Here is a 15389-nt window from a genome sequence, read left to right as displayed (position 1 = left end):
TGCAATCCCAACTACTGAGAAGCAGAGGTGGGAGAATCACCCGAGCCCAGGAGTTTGAGGCTGTAATGCGGTATAATTGTGCTTATGAACAGTAGCTATGCTCCAGCATGGGCAACATAGCAAGACAGTGTCTCTAAAGAAAAAATAAATAAAAACTAAGGTATGAGATAAATATGACACAATAAATACTGTCTTTATAAAGCTGGGTAATGAGTATATAAGTACTTGTCATTTTCCATAATTTTCTGTATGTGTATACATGTATTTCATTAAAAATAGAGGGTTTACCTATATCTTGGAAAGATGTACATACTAATTTATCATGTGCCCAGAAAATTAGGTCACCACATGAGTTTTCATTTGTATGTGAAATGGCTCATAAACAAACTAAAAGGAGGAGCCACCCACATCTCTGTTTCCAGAGTGCTTCATGCTCTATCATGGAGGTGACCCCTCATGCACTCCTTCCTCCGTAAAGGATAGGGACAAAAGAAATGGGACCCTGACTGTGTCTTAGGAAGCTTAACTCGTTCATGTCAAGGCAGCCAAAAGATGGACCTCTTTTTTAGAATTGTAAACTGCCACAGGAGCCCATAGGAGTTACTGCAGAAGATTTTCACTGAGGAAGTGAGATCAGACACTGGAACAGAGCAGACTAGCCAGGCAGTCTACCTGAGGCGAGAGTAGTGAGCAAGGCAGAGGGAGGCTGTGGCCTGGACACAGCAAAGAGACAGAGAATAGCTGTGAAGTCATGTCAGGCCTGGAGAGCTGAAGAAGATCCCCAGAAGCTTCAGAAGAGAGGGACAAGATGCCTTTCGGGATGGTCTCACCACTGGCCATCTGAAAAATTGATTGGACTGGTCCAAGCTAGCAATAAAGACATCCTGAATTAAGGCAGAAAAGGTCCAGAAAATGGAGTGGCAGAAATACACAAAAACACTGGCCTGGCACTCCTGAGACAGGCACTCCTGCCACCCACCCTGCTTGTGGGTGCTATCTATGCACATATCCCCACTCCATGCTGAGTGGGAGATGGAAGCAGTGACTCTTGGGAACAGGAAGTTATGCCCAAGGTGAGATTTCCACAGCATGAGGAAAAATGCTGTGAAAGCATTTTATACAAGCCTATATCTATCACTGAGGTATTATTCTGGAATTGGCCTCCCCCTCCTCCATCAGCCAAGTCAGAGCCTTATGAAAATTAATCAAATTAATTTTTGAAAGGTAAGGCAGATTCTAGGGACTTGGAAAACTTAAGGCAGTTCCCTTTCCCTATCTCCAATCTGTCTACTCTCCTGAGCCTGTGGGTTGCTTGGGGCCAAGCTGTACTGGAATCCTGAGAGAGAAATGAGCTTAGGGGGTTGTCTCTAGTGGGCCAGCACAGTCCAGGGAAGCCAGTAAAAGATCTCTAGCAAGGTCCAGGAAGCCATACATCTCATGAAGAGCAGGTTCTGTGGACCCTTGAGGGGAAGGAATTGTGGGGGTCTTTCTGGATTCTTGTTCTGGCCAAGGATTGAAGGGGTAAACTGAGGCAATAGAGTATAATGAGACAAGGGCTTTTGCAGAGCGCTTTTGCAGAGCACCTCCACGCCAGATGGAGAGTCCAACACCAGCCTAACCGCTAACAGCAGCCAGCCTCAACACAACAAGCCTCCCTCCAGCCTCCTTGAAGCATCAAAACATCAGTTCTCATGCATGTTTTACTCAGCACAGCCTGTAACTATGGCAGCAGGTTGGAAGAATATCTGATGAAGAAATTAACCCTTCCCTCTCATACTAGCCATAGCCAGCACGTCCAGGAGTGTCCAACCAGAGTCCAAAGTTGTTTAAGATAGGAATCCGGCAGTTGGACCTGACCTACTTCTCATTGCCATGTCTAGGAATCCACACTCGCTCAGTGAGACAAGTCCTTGCAGACTAACAGCGTTCCAGTTGCCACCTTCCCCACTCCACCCCCATGTCTCTCAGAAGCAAAGCCACTGTCGGTAATGAGATAAGCTGTGAATTTGTCCCTGGGGGTGGTTTGTCTGATTCGTCCTGGTCTGTCGGTCCTGTGAGGATGTTTTCTGTCTAATCGGGCTCTGCTAGCCCTTCCTTACTTTTCTGCCCCTGATGGTCGTCAATTTTGTAATGGTTCTCTGTCCTGCAGTGTTGGTCCTTCTGTCCACGACAAAGGGCCACCAGCTTCGCAAGGAGCGCAGTTCGATGCCTGAGGCGTTCTGAGTGATGGCCACTAGAGGGAGCCCTGACGCCACTGAAAGGCCACTGGTTATGGACTACCTTCCCTTAGTTCCTAAGCAGTTTTCTATCGGCCTATCCAGTAAAAGCACCTCTAACTTTGGAAAGGACAGAAAGGTGCAAAATAAGTGACCAAAGCTTCTGAAGATGCTTACCTTGATCACTTGTGAGCCTCAGAGTAATGACACCAAAACATCATCCATCGTCCCCACCCCAAAATCATTCCAAATGAGCACAATCTATTTCAAAACTTGGTTTAGAAACACAGTTTCAAGTAAATTCCCTAGGGTCCATTCCCCTTGCAACCAGATTATTAGCTACACACCTGTCTATACAGAAATTATGGAACTGTTTCTTCCCAAGGTAAACTCTAGCTCAGGCCCCGACTACCAAAAATGGGGTTTCCAAGGCTTTCCATCCAGGGAAAGGGTGATATCAGAGTTAGTGTGTGGTCCTAGGGCCTTTATAAGAGAACCTGGTTTTACATATGGTACTAGAGTTTTGACAGGAAAGGGAGGAACTTTTACCAAATTCTGGAGTTTGGAGAAGTTCCAGTACAATTGATTAATTGAGAGTGCTGTGATTTAGGGATAGATTGAGATAAGAGTCAGCCAAAAATAGAAGGCCCAGATTTTAGATTTTAATCTAAAATTTCGGCTGAAGAGAGAACATGTTGAATTTGGGTCCATGGAAAGCAGAACATGTGACAAGTACTTGGGGAAAGAAGTTTATATGTAAGATGATCTGTAGTCAATTCCTATGGCTACCATAACAACACTCACCGTTATCCTTTGAGAATGTGCTCCAAGACCCCCGGGAATGCCTGAAAAAAAACGAGGACAGTACAAAGCCCTGTATGTACTATGCTCTTTCCTATGCATACACATCTATGATAAAGTTAATTTATAAAGTAGGCACAGTAAGATATTAATAATAAATAATAATAATAAACAATTATAAAAATATACTGGAATAAAAGTTATGAGAATCCACCCCAGGATACCTTATTGTACTGTAACTTGGGCAACAAATTGCAGAAACCCCCCAGAGATAAAGAGAGACTATTGTGCCACAAATTTGGTGGCTTAAAACAACAGAAATTTATTTTCTCACAGCCTTAAAGGTTAGAAGTTTGAAGTCAGGATGGTTTGCAGAGCCACACTGCCTCCAAAGCCTCTAGGAGAGTTCCCTTCCTTGCCCTCTTCCAGCTCCTGATAGCCCCAGGTGCTCTGGGTAGCTGCTCACTTCAGTCTCTGCCTCCATCATCACATGGCCATCTCCTATGTGTCTGTCAGATTTTCCTCTTCTTACAGGGTCACTAGTCATATGGGATTAGGGCCCACTCTAATGAGCCCATCTTAACTTGATTATATTTGCAAAGACCCTATTGCCAAACAAGTTCACATTCACAGGTAGGAGGTAAGACTTCAACATAACTGTTGGGGGACACAACCCATAACATGATCCAAGAAGCAAAAGAAGCAAAAACAAATGGAGGCAAGGAAAATAGGGGCTTAACACAACTTGAGGTACTAAGCTGGTCATTAGGGCAACAACAGAAACAGTTCCATTGGGGAGCCATGTGTATACACTTCCAAATTCTCCCATGGGAGACTGGGGCACTGAGCCATATTACAGGACTGGGGCACTGAGCAGCTTTCACAATGGTTGAAGACTTCTCTTAAGAAGTGAACTCCCTAGCCGGGCGTTGTGGCGGGCGCCTGTAGTCCCAGCTATTCGGGAGGCTGAGGCAAGAGAATCGCTTAAGCCCAGGAGTTGGACGTTGCTGTGAGCCGTGTGAGGCCACGGCACTCTACCGAGGGCGGTACAGTGAGACTCTGTCTCTACAAAAAAAAAAAAAAAGAAGTGAACTCCCTCACACTTACAGGCTCCATATGCAGGTGGCTGCATCCTTCCCTACTCAATTAAGAGACTTTGAAGCAATGCACATGCAACTGTCCACTCCACTGTGCTGAAGCCAAAGAAGTGGCCCTGCTGCCTGGGGAGGTGCACTCCTCACACTCCTCTGATCTGCTCGTGTCCCACACAAGTCTGCTCTGTCACTGACTCTTTAAGGTAGTAGTCAACTAAAGTCTCTTTTTTTTTTTTTTTGTAGAGACAGAGTCTCACTTTATCGCCCTCGGTAGAGCGCCATGGCATCACACAGCTCACAGCAACCTCCAACTCCTGGGCTCAAGTGATTCTCCTGCCTCAGCCTCCCGAGTAGCTGGGACTACAGGCGCCAGCCACAATGCCCAGCCATTTTTTGGTTTGCAGTTCAGCCGGGGCCGGGCTTGAACCCGCCACCCTTGGTATATGGGGCCGGCGCCTTACCGACTGAGCCACAGGCGCCGCCCTAACTAAAGGCTCTTAAAGACAAAAAGGACTTTCAACAGGAAGTCACAGAAGACACTACAGTCCTCTTTGGCAGCTGGTCCTCAGCCACAATCAATATTCATCATCCCCCACCCCCACCACCACCCCTTCTAGATTTCTCTCACCCCTGGTCAGCACTAAAGCTGGTCTGGGAGTCCTGAGACCTTGATTGTCTCACCACTACCCTGCTTTGTTGGCTGTGATTGCCTATTCACTGTCATCACTGAGCCTAAAAGCTGCAGGAGACAGGTGACAGCACCCAAGTTTCAGATTAATTCTCCCTGCCCCATTATGCGACCGCAACCTTAATGTCTCAGGACAATGGAGGTTGATTGTCCCTCCAATATGGTAACTCTCTTTTCATCTGATGATCCACTGGCAAGAGGAGCCCAAAGTGCCCCAGAAGTATATTCAGTGGAAAACTTCCCATGAAAAAGTAGAGCAGTGGCAGAATTTCTTCCCCCAAACCAGGACCTCTAGTCCACCAGGGCCAGATGCAGAAATAGGAAGCAAGGTTTCTGCAAGGAGCTGGCTAGAGTAATGACGAAAGGGGCCAATCGTCCTTCCACCCATGGTTCCTCTGACCCTGTGTGTTCTAACTACTGGGGACACAGCACTGTGTATCATCTGATAGTTTAATGCTCCTACCACAATCTGGAGGACAGTGACCGAATCTACATGGTGCCGTCCTAAAGCTGGCTCCTCAGCTGAGCTGTAACAGGCCTTTCCTGCTTTCTACTCTTTACTCCCAAATAATGTGGCATGCAGGAAGACCCACTGTTTTACAAGACCATTGTAACAATCCTTTATCATAAAATAGATCCTTGAGCTAAGATTTCATTACACTGGATCCCAAACTGATACATTCGATGCTTTGTAAACCACTGGTAAAGCACTGCAGGCCTGGAGGACAAACCAGAAGAGGTGTCAGTTCCCAGAGGACAAACTGCTGCCCTCTTGGGTGGAAGGAATCTGAAGTAATTAATTTACCACGGAGTGCTGGGACAGTGCCCTCAAGAAATGACTCCATCACGAGGACCCAGTCTCTGCTACCGCAGGCTGGGCACTGAGCAGCGGCAGCACGTAAGTAAGTCATGGTGACAGCACATCCCTGTGTTTGGGTCTGTGTGAAGCCTTCGCCTTCGCCTCCACCGCAGTCCCACTCCATGTGTGGGCCCATGCACTCAGCTGGTTGACAGGGTAGAAAGTGACTGATAGCCACCAGGCAAGTCACCTTTACCCTGGTCATCGAGTGCCACCTCCACAGCAGATGCTTCCTGATGGGTGTTGACATGAGGCATGCAGAACTGCACAGCCTGGGTCCACTCCCATTTGTCCCTCCACATGCCTCTTCCCCAGTCTTCCTTCAATATTCCAACTTCGCTTCCTCCAAGCCTCTGCCCAGCCAGTCAAGTTGTTCTCCATGGTCCAGAAGTCATGTGTATTCTTGCCTCAGGCCACACTTCCCTACATGCAAAGTGGATGGCCAAGTGTATCATCCAAGCCTTTTCCCCAAGAGATGTCCCTTGCCACTCAACTTAAGGGCCTCTCCTGAGTGGGTGTGCAGTTCAGCTGCAATTCGTTTTTGGTTTACATGACTGTAGCAAGCCAACCATCCATGTATTGGGCTCAGATTTGTTCCTCCTACAGCAGTGGTCATAGGGAACACTCCCACATGCATGAAGCCTTAAGTATGAGCTAAGGAATCAGGATGGTGCAACAGCAGTATATAACATGGAGTTCGGATTGTGTCTTCATGTAGTTTACTTGTGCCCTCGGTACTTCTGGATCCAATCCCAAATGTTCCACTGTCATCATACAATGCATTGCTAGTTTGTGACTGAGGAACTGGTAAACATAAGCTAGTTCATGGCTAGGTGAACTTAAGACTGGTGTCCCAGAATACAAGCTCCATGGGGGCCTAAGAGGACCCCATAGGCTCCCTTTTCAAATCTGAGGAGTTCCATGCTGCCCAAAGCGTGGCCTAGCTCTCAAACCTACAAACTCTACTCAGATTCCAGAGACCCCACAGTGTCCTTATCTAACAAAGACACTGGCACATGGGACTGTCAGCTCATAGAACTTAAGAGTCAGGGAAGCTGGCACTTCGTTTGAGCCTGTGGATGCTGCCTTTTTGCTTAAGTCACATTTAAAGCTGAAACAAGTAGTGGGTCCTCTGGTCTCATATAATAAATTGATTCCATCCTATCTGCCTGAGCTTCCCGACCCCCAATAAACTGCCAAGGTAGCCCCTTTCTTAGACCGGGGTCTCCAGAAGCAGACCCTAAAATCAATACTCACATACGATATACAAGTGATTTATTAAGCATCCTAGTGGTGTAATGGTAAATGACAAACAACTGGCTCTCTGGAAAGAAAATAAGTGAGCCTCGATTTACAACACTTTCCAATTTCCATAAATACTCCATGGTGAATACCCCCACCATGGCTAATTTAAAGTTGCCAACATGATGTCTCTGGACATGGAGTGGAGAAGAGTTGCTAACAATTGGCTCTTAGGGTCTGCCAGTGTCAGGACACCACTGAAATGCTGCTGGGGAGACAAGTAAAAGAGTGGGTGCAGGAGGACAAGAAATAGGAGGAAGTCAAGCAAGAGGGTGATGTAAGACAAAGTCCCACAGAGGCCAGAATCAACCCGATCCTACAGGGAAACTCCAGATACAAGTTATACCTCAGCTCGTCTTCATGAAAGGCAAGGATGCTGCACTTTCTTGCTCCTGCACCTGTCAGGTCCTAGGCCATGGCCAGGCCCTGGTGGAAGTTGATTCCTTGGTACCTATAAGCTTTTTGCATAGGTGAGCAAAGTGGCTCTAGCAGCAGGAAGGCAATTCTCTGGAGAAGAGGTGCTGGATCTTCTGGGCCCTTGGAATATTCTGTCTGATAAGAATGCTTCTGTATGCCTGAGACCTTGTTTAAACAGGTCCAGTTTAAACAGATAAATTTATCCTAACAAAATGACTTATGATGAACTCTCAGTTTTGTTCGGGGAGCGGGGTGGCAGCTGAGATCAGTCATAAAGGCATTGCTTGTATCAAAACTGATGCTGCATTAAGAACTTTAGATATAAGGCTTGGGTGAGCTTTCTTGACTGGCAACACGACATATGTGTTATCACACATAGTTGCCGGGAGAATGACGTGAGTCCTCACACAACTCCACCGGGACGCATCACCTGGCAGATTGTGTGTGGTTTCTCCTGGCTTTTCCCCAAAGCATTTTTCCCTGTGATGACTTTAATCTGTGTCATTTCACTGTCATAAACCAGACTGCAAATATAAAAGCTTTTTCTGAGACGTGTGAGTCCTTCCAGTGAATCATGGAGCCCGAGATTGGCCTTGGAGACGCTGACACAATCTTTTCACCATAACAAACCACATCCATGAGCCCAACTCCTGGATGAGAGAGAAAACCTCCAGGACGTTCCATTAGAACCTCCTACCACTGCGCATGTTTGGGGTGTAGAGGATGGGATTGGGGGTTCTACCTGGAATTGCCTATATTTGAAGGCAACTATTCAAATATTAATAATAAATCCAAATAACATCACCCCTTCATGCTGTGGCTGCTATACGAAGGTTCGGGGTGATGGTAACCCACCCACAACCTCAGGGATGCCAGAAATCGTATTTAGTGACCTGAACTTCCACATGCTAAAGTTTGCAGAGTTTCTGTCTCTCTGTTCTCTATATCAGGAAAAACCTGCTATAAAAAGAACTAAGCAACAATAAAAGAGCATATAGGCAAGCATTTCACCAATATCTTTTTCTTAATGCCAGAACCTTAACTCGTGATACTTGATAAACGTTTTCATTGCGTAACAGTCCTGTCACAGTTGCCCTTAAAATCTATGGCTCTCACACTTATTGACTCTACCATGAATTTTAAGTGCCCCCCTCCCAACTTGGGAACTAATGGCTGAACATTTACCTTCATGACTATCTCTTCCCCTTCACCCCTGCCCTGCCCTTGCTTAGATTTCCAAGTAGCCCAGGGTGGGCACCTTCCTCTCACTAAGAGCTAGAACTATCTAGTATGGGGCTGCCTACCTGGGAAGATATGAAGGCCTGCTCCTGCCTCAGACCACAGAGCTAGAGAGGTTAAGAAAACTGCCTCTCACATCCTTACCTCCCACCTTCCACCCCCACATTTCTTCACTTGCAGAAAGACCTAAAGACTCAGAGAAGAGCTGAAAGAGTGCTCTGCATGAGAACCTCCTACCACTGTGTGTGTCTGGGGTATAGAGGATGGGATTGGGGGTTATCTTAGTCTGCCCAGGCTGCTGTAATACAAATACTATGGACTGGGTGGCTTATAAACAAGAGACATTTATTTCTCACAGCCTGGAGTCTGAGAAGTCCAAGATCAAGATGCAAGCAGACTCAGTGTCTGGCGAGGGCTTGCTCCCTGGACCATAGATGTCTGTCTTCTTGCTGTGTCCTCACATGGTGGAAAGGGCTTTCTTGGGCCTTTTTTATAATGGTATTAATCCTATTCATGAGGGTTCTATTCCTACGACTGATAACTCCCAAAGGCCTCCTGCTCCTAATAACATCACTTGAGGGAGTTAGGTTTCAACATATGAATTTGGGGTGTGTGTGCATGTATATTCAGTCCATAGCAAGGAAGAGTAGGTAAGATGGCAAAGTGTTTATTCAGTTGGCTTCTAATGGATAAGCCACCGCCACTCCCATGAGTGTGGGAGTAAGGATGGTTCAATTGGTGAGGTCTTCAAAGTGCTGGTCATCTGCACACAAAGCTCGTATCTCATAACAGAACCATTTCTGTTCACCTCTTGACTTAGGGCATGCAGCTATCAGGATGTTGAGGGAAGAGATGTAAGTGAGTCCATCTTTTGCAATCAGAGTACAGGTATCTGCCGATGGCCCAGGGAAGGGTGCAGGGTCCTAGACACTGCATTTATGAATTTCATGTGATGGCTCTGTTTGTTTTCCTGTATTTCCTCTAAACTTAATGAAATATTTAATATCTAGCCCTTGACAGCAGCACCAAGGGAACAGCCAGAGCATTTAAGGGAAGCATTGTGTCCATGTAGCAGTGGAAATGGAAACTAAAGGGGAAAGGTGGCATTAGGGGCACAGTGTGGTGTGCACTTGGCTCTAGCTAGCAGCGCCTTTGTCCATAACTCTGAGACTATAGACCTTATTTTAATATAGGTGATGGTTTCTCTCTGTAGTTCTCCAACTGTGCTGAACCAGAGGATTTTTCCTTCTGGGTTTTATTCTTTGGGGACATAGACTCCCAAGTTCCTGTTCATCATTTTGCCATGGTGGACCCTTAGTCCTATATCCTAGTTTTGGGTTTCTCCATTGCTTATTTGCTGTCTCGGAAACATGCTGGAAAGGTTGGCCTTGACATGGCTGAGGGATTCCACCTTGCTGTAGACTAGCCAGGCCCCTCATTCCAGGACCAGTGGTCCAATATCTTCACAGACTGACTGAAGCCTCCAGCCTTCTAAGGTTATACTTTCCTTTATAATCCAAATAAACTATCTCTAGCCTCTGTCTTTTCATTTTGAGAAGTTGAGTACCCTCGCTGATATGCCCAAGATATCCTGGAGTGGGTACGCTCTCCTGGTGAGCTTTGCCTTGCATTCCTGCCCCAACTTACCCCTCAGTCTCCAGCAGGCTGCTAAGATTGCTGTCCTCCTACTCCACTTCATCCCACATGTGAGCAGTACCTCCACCTTCTGCATTCGCCAAAATATCATTCAGAGGCGCTGATAGCGTATCCGTGTCAGACTTTTACTGAAGATCTGGGGATAGTAGAGCAGCAACACAGGGCAGGAACCAACTTCAAATAAAATGTTAGACGTTTTCATTCTTCAAGTTCCTTGGCCATCCCTGCCCCAGGAATTTCTCACCAGCTACTTTCCTTCTTAGACTCTAGCCTTCTGCCATTTCACCTTCTCTTCCTATGCAAGCCTTTCTCCTGTATTACCTCTTCTCCCACTTCCAGCCAGGCATCATTTAGCTGCCAGAGGCCAACCCCTAAATTCCCATTGCTGTAACTAAGCAGATTTCAGCTCTTCTCTGCAGACTACCTGGGGCCTTTCCGTCATAAGCAAAAGGCCCACTAATCAACTTTCAAGGAAAAAGAACCAGCTCTTTTGAGATGAATTCTGTTTGACTGGTTAATGCTCACAGATTCTCTGAGTCAAGGCAGGGCACAGCAAGCCAGGATGGCTTGTCTCTTCTCTGTGATATCTGGGGCTCAGCTGGAAGACTCAAGCAGCTGGGGACAACTTGAAGGGCCAGGGGCTATAATCATCTGAAGGCTTCTTCACTCGTATGTCTGACTGTGGTGACTTGAAAAGTGGGTTCAGCTGGAACTGTCGATTGAAGCACCTACATATGACCTTTTCTTCTAGCTTGGGCTTTCTCGCAGCAAGGCAGCTTCACAGTAGTCAGACTTCTAACATGGTGGCTCAGGGCTGCGGTGAACAAGGGGATGCTATAGGGCCTTTTAGTACTTAACCTCAGAAGTTACATAGCTGAGGTTACCTCAGATTAAAGGGGAGGTAACATATACCTTACTTCTCAATAAGAGGAATGGCAAAGATTCTGTGGCCATGCTTTCAAACTGTCATATGTCTCCCTCCTACAGAACATTCCCAACATTGATAGTGGTCAAGGGTCCTATCTCTGGGGTTTCATTAGGCTCTTCCATCTGCTTAGCCCAGAGTTGCTCTAGAGATGTCTGGGGTACAGCTGCTCTATAGCTTTCAGCCCTGCTCAGGTCAGCTGGCCTTGGACTTCTTGTTTGAACTTCTAGCAGGTAACAGGATTTGAAGATAAGGCCTAGGAGCCCTGTATATCTGCTATGCAATCTTATAGCTACAGACTCTGATCTTTTGTCAACTAAATGCTTCCTTGGGGAAACAGAACCTTTATTACTACCACATCCAGTAGCCTCACTAAAACAGACTAGTGGAGCCTGGCAGCTGTGCCCAAGGTCAGTCTGGGAAGGCCTTGTGACTGCTGGTTCTGAGTTAGCAGCAGATTGGGGTGAGGTGATGCTGCTGGATGGAGCAGGGCCTTCTCATGTCCTATTACTTTACTATCATCCCTTTGGAGAAAGGACATCCTTGGGTCTTGTCTTATACAGGTCAGGAGTGATAGCTTCTGGGCCTACAGTTGCTGTGGGAGACCCACAAACTCCTGCACATTCTCCACATAAGAAAGCTCAGCCCTGACCCCTACCTGTAAACAATGAAATAAGACTTCACACAGTGGAGACAAGTTGATTTTGGAATACCAATTCACTACTCCTGAGGTCATGGGTCTGCCAAGAGTCTCACTATCAAGATGTGGTTCAGAAACAGTAGTTCTGTTTGGGGGTCAGTCCTTGCAGGTCAGTCTGTAAACTCCACAAGAAACATTAACAGTGACTTCTTGGTACATGTAGCATTTTGTTAAGTACCTGGCCTTTGATAAATACTGGTTCATGATGCATTTGGGTGTCTCTTCAGTGATTACAGAGATGACTGTATCTCACAGGGAAGGCAAACTTAAAACCTATAGAGAGCAGGTATGTTATGTAAGTAAGAAAAGCTGATTGGCCAGGGCCTGAGGCGTGCAGGAAAACAATAGGCTCCCTGCTCCCTCAGCAGAGAATAGCCACTTCTCTGCCCTATGCCTGCCTTGCTGAAGGCAGGCCCAGAGTTGCTGGATTTTCTTAGTTTTCAAGAGAAAATGGAAAGCTAGATCTTTCTAATCTCCCAATTTTAAGTGGCATCAATTTATTCAATGAAAAAAAAAGCTATGCAGGATAGACAAAACACATTTGTAGGCTGGAGGCAACAGGTGCCCTGCCAGTTGCAACCTCTGTAAACCACAGAGTTAGTTCTAGCCCTCAGGAGTCCACAGGAGCCCTGGATTAGTGCAGCTCAAACCATTCCCCCCAGGAACCTTGGCATCTCTACCCCACCCTGACCCTGGCTTGAAGTTGGCTGGCCGCCCCACAACAGCTGCACTGGAAGGTCCTTCTTAGGCTCCGGTGACCTCTGCAAGAAGATTATACCTGCAAATCCCCAAGCTAGCAGCCAAGGTGAGGGAAGAGGAGGGACAGAGGGGCTGGGCAGGCAGGAAGGCACCAGCTGGCTCTTCCTACCAGGGGAATCCCTCTGTCCATGGCCTTCCCTCCATCACAGTCAGGTCACTGTCACTCACTCTCCCCTGCCTGAGACAAGACAGCTGGATTTTTTCCAGAGGATTTTTAGTAATAATGAAGAGAAAGCACAAAGGGACATAAACAGAACAAGATGGCCTAGAAATGGAATGTTTACAGAGCTTGGTTTTTGGAGCTCAAGAGAGCTACAACATGCCAGATAGCAGGGCTGAGGGAATCCAGAGGGGGAGGAAGGGAGGAGTGGTTTTCCATTCCCAGTAAGGAAGCGAGCCAAGCTGGTGGGGGAAGAAGGGGGAAGAGACGGTGGGAATCTAGTAAATTAGGGGATGGGTATTGCCATTCCTGAGAAGGGGAGGAACTTAGCAGTGGGCCGGGGGGGGGGGGGGTGGTCGCTGATAAGATGAAGACTCCCACGATAGAAGGGAGGAGGCAGCTCTGCAGAATGGGCCGCCGAAGGAGAGCGTATCCTAGACTCGTAGGCCACTCGAGGAAGGAACAGCCTCTTAGCAGTCCCTGTCCCGGGAAGGTTTGAAAGCAGCGGTGCTCTAGTGACGCTGGGAAAAGATCGAGCGGTTGTCATGGCGACCCGGAGCACACAACGGAAATAAATAAATAAGCCGTCCAGGCTGCAGCAGCCGCGCCCCCGCGAGACCCGAACGCGGGGGAGGGGGCCCCGTGGGCCCGGGTCCCAGCAGCCCGCTCATCTCCGCCATTGGCAGAGCCGGACGGGGGGTCACCCCCGGGGGGGCGAATGGTACAGTCCTCCGCCCGCGCGCCGGCCAGGCCCGCGGCGAGCGAGCAAGCTAGCTAGGAGCCCAGCGCAGCCGCCGCCGCCGCCCTCCGAGCCCGGAGCGGAGCCGGGAGGCGGCGATGGAGGGAGTCAGCAGCCAGCGGACCCTGTCCTACAGCCGCTGGAGCTACGACAGGTAGGGCGCCCGCCGGAAGGATGGGCTTCGCGGGTCCCCTCCAGGTGGCCCTGCGTGGGCGTCCGCAGACTTTTTGCTCTCCTGCGGGAGAAGCCAGTCTCTGGGGATGAGAGCGGGCCTGAGCACCCAGACCCTAGGGTGGTCCTGGACTGTCAGGCACCTGGGACCTGAAGCCTCAGATATCTGAGCCGGAGCCCAGCGAGGGTGTCCTCACATTTACCGCGCAGAACTGTCGGGGGAGGGCATGCTTGCGTGAGACCTGTGAGCTGTCACCTCTACCCGCACCCCCCTTACACCCTACTCGGGTTACCCAGCCGTGGACCGTGAGCGCTGGAACCTCGCTGGGGCTGCGGGGCGGGGCAGGCGCCGGGGTGGGCCCGGCCAGGTGGAGCGCGCAGGGGCGTCCCTGGGCTCCAGGATGCGCCCGCACTGCACTGCTGCTGCCCGGGTCTGCTCCCCGCGGGCCCGCGGCGGGGACGAAGGCTGGCCTGGGGTGGAGTGCCCAGCTCGCTGCCCCGGACCTTCCCGTCAGTGCCTGCTGAGCGGGGCGGGATGGCAGCCTGAGGCCGGCTGCAGGGGCGCAGGAGCCGCGCGAGAGAGGTACTGAGCGCCCGCCGGGTTGCAGGCTCCGCGCCCGCCCCGCGGGGATAGAAAGCTACTGCGGCGTGGGCGGTTTGGAGCGGCGCTCCCCCGCACTCGTACTGCAGGAAGGAATCATTCTCCCTGGCGAAATGAGAAAAATAAGGACAACGGAATGAGTTGGTCATAAAGCCAAGGAAATTGATTCTGAGATGATGTCCATCCTACCTTTTTTAGTATGTTGAATGTCATTCCTCTATTTAAAATGAAACCATGAAGATGAGGGTTTTTTTTTTTCTTTTTTAATTCCTTAACCCCATATCGATCTCTAGAATTCTGGAATTAAATTTTCTGATCCACGGCCCTAAACCGTGAGGGCCGGAGGAGAAACTTGGACAACGCTGTGCTCACCTCCCTGAAGCCCTGCTCCTGCGGCCTGCCTTCTCTTCACTCTGCCAAGAACCCTCTCGCTTCTTTGACAGCCCTTGTTTCTTACATTCAGAGGAACAGGTGTCCCTCCTTCCTGAGCTGGTTCCCTTAGCGCCCCTCACCGTGGCTGGGTCCCTGTGGCCGCCACCTGTCTTGTTTTCACCTTCCCCTCCTAAGGATCTCTGCTCTGCCTGTAAACCTATTCAAGTTTACCGTGTCGCCTTCCTCAAGAGGGGTGCAACTAGTCTATCTTTTCTTAGCTTACTTGCCTTCTTTTGGGAAATACCGTCTGAATTGATTTTCTGTTTCCTCATCACCTCTTCCGTGTACAACCCTATCAATCTGCTGTCCACTTCACAATTCCAGCAAATTTGTCCCTTTGAACAAATGGTGCTCTCTAGGGAGAACTCTAACATTATTGAAATATTAAACTTAAAATAACAAAGCCTACAAGTTTGTGTTCAGATTCCTTCAAAATCACACATTCTTGCACTTATTCAGCAAACATGTAGCCGATGGAAACCATGTAGGCCCTGGAGTTAAGGAGATAGAAAGACATAATTCCTTCCCCCAGATGAGCTCACAGTCTGCTGGAGATAAGTTGTAGCATATTCCAAAGGTCTGATACACATATGAGAGAAAATATTTAAATTGAACTATATAATAACTAAT

At 48.4% G+C, this 15389-nt stretch overlaps 1 protein-coding gene across 2 annotated transcripts in view; it reads left to right on the top strand.

Moving 5' to 3' along the window:
* The first annotated feature begins 13471 nt into the window (after positions 1–13471).
* The window catches only part of TUB (TUB bipartite transcription factor), a 90521-nt gene continuing 88603 nt past the window's right edge, over positions 13472–15389 (top strand). Inside the window, exon 1 of one of the 2 annotated variants that reach the window (XM_053561525.1) lies at positions 13472–13709. In XM_053561525.1, the coding sequence (XP_053417500.1) occupies positions 13654–13709 (56 nt within the window). In that variant the 5' untranslated portion in view covers positions 13472–13653. The remainder of the gene's footprint in view (positions 13710–15389) is intronic. The other variant, XM_053561522.1, reaches the window with a different exon arrangement.

The sequence above is a fragment of the Nycticebus coucang genome, chromosome 14 (assembly GCF_027406575.1).
Source record: "Nycticebus coucang isolate mNycCou1 chromosome 14, mNycCou1.pri, whole genome shotgun sequence".
Taxonomy (NCBI): domain Eukaryota; kingdom Metazoa; phylum Chordata; class Mammalia; order Primates; family Lorisidae; genus Nycticebus; species Nycticebus coucang.
Note: the sequence above shows the minus strand (reverse complement) of the source record. Positions and strands in the feature narration are given on the sequence as shown.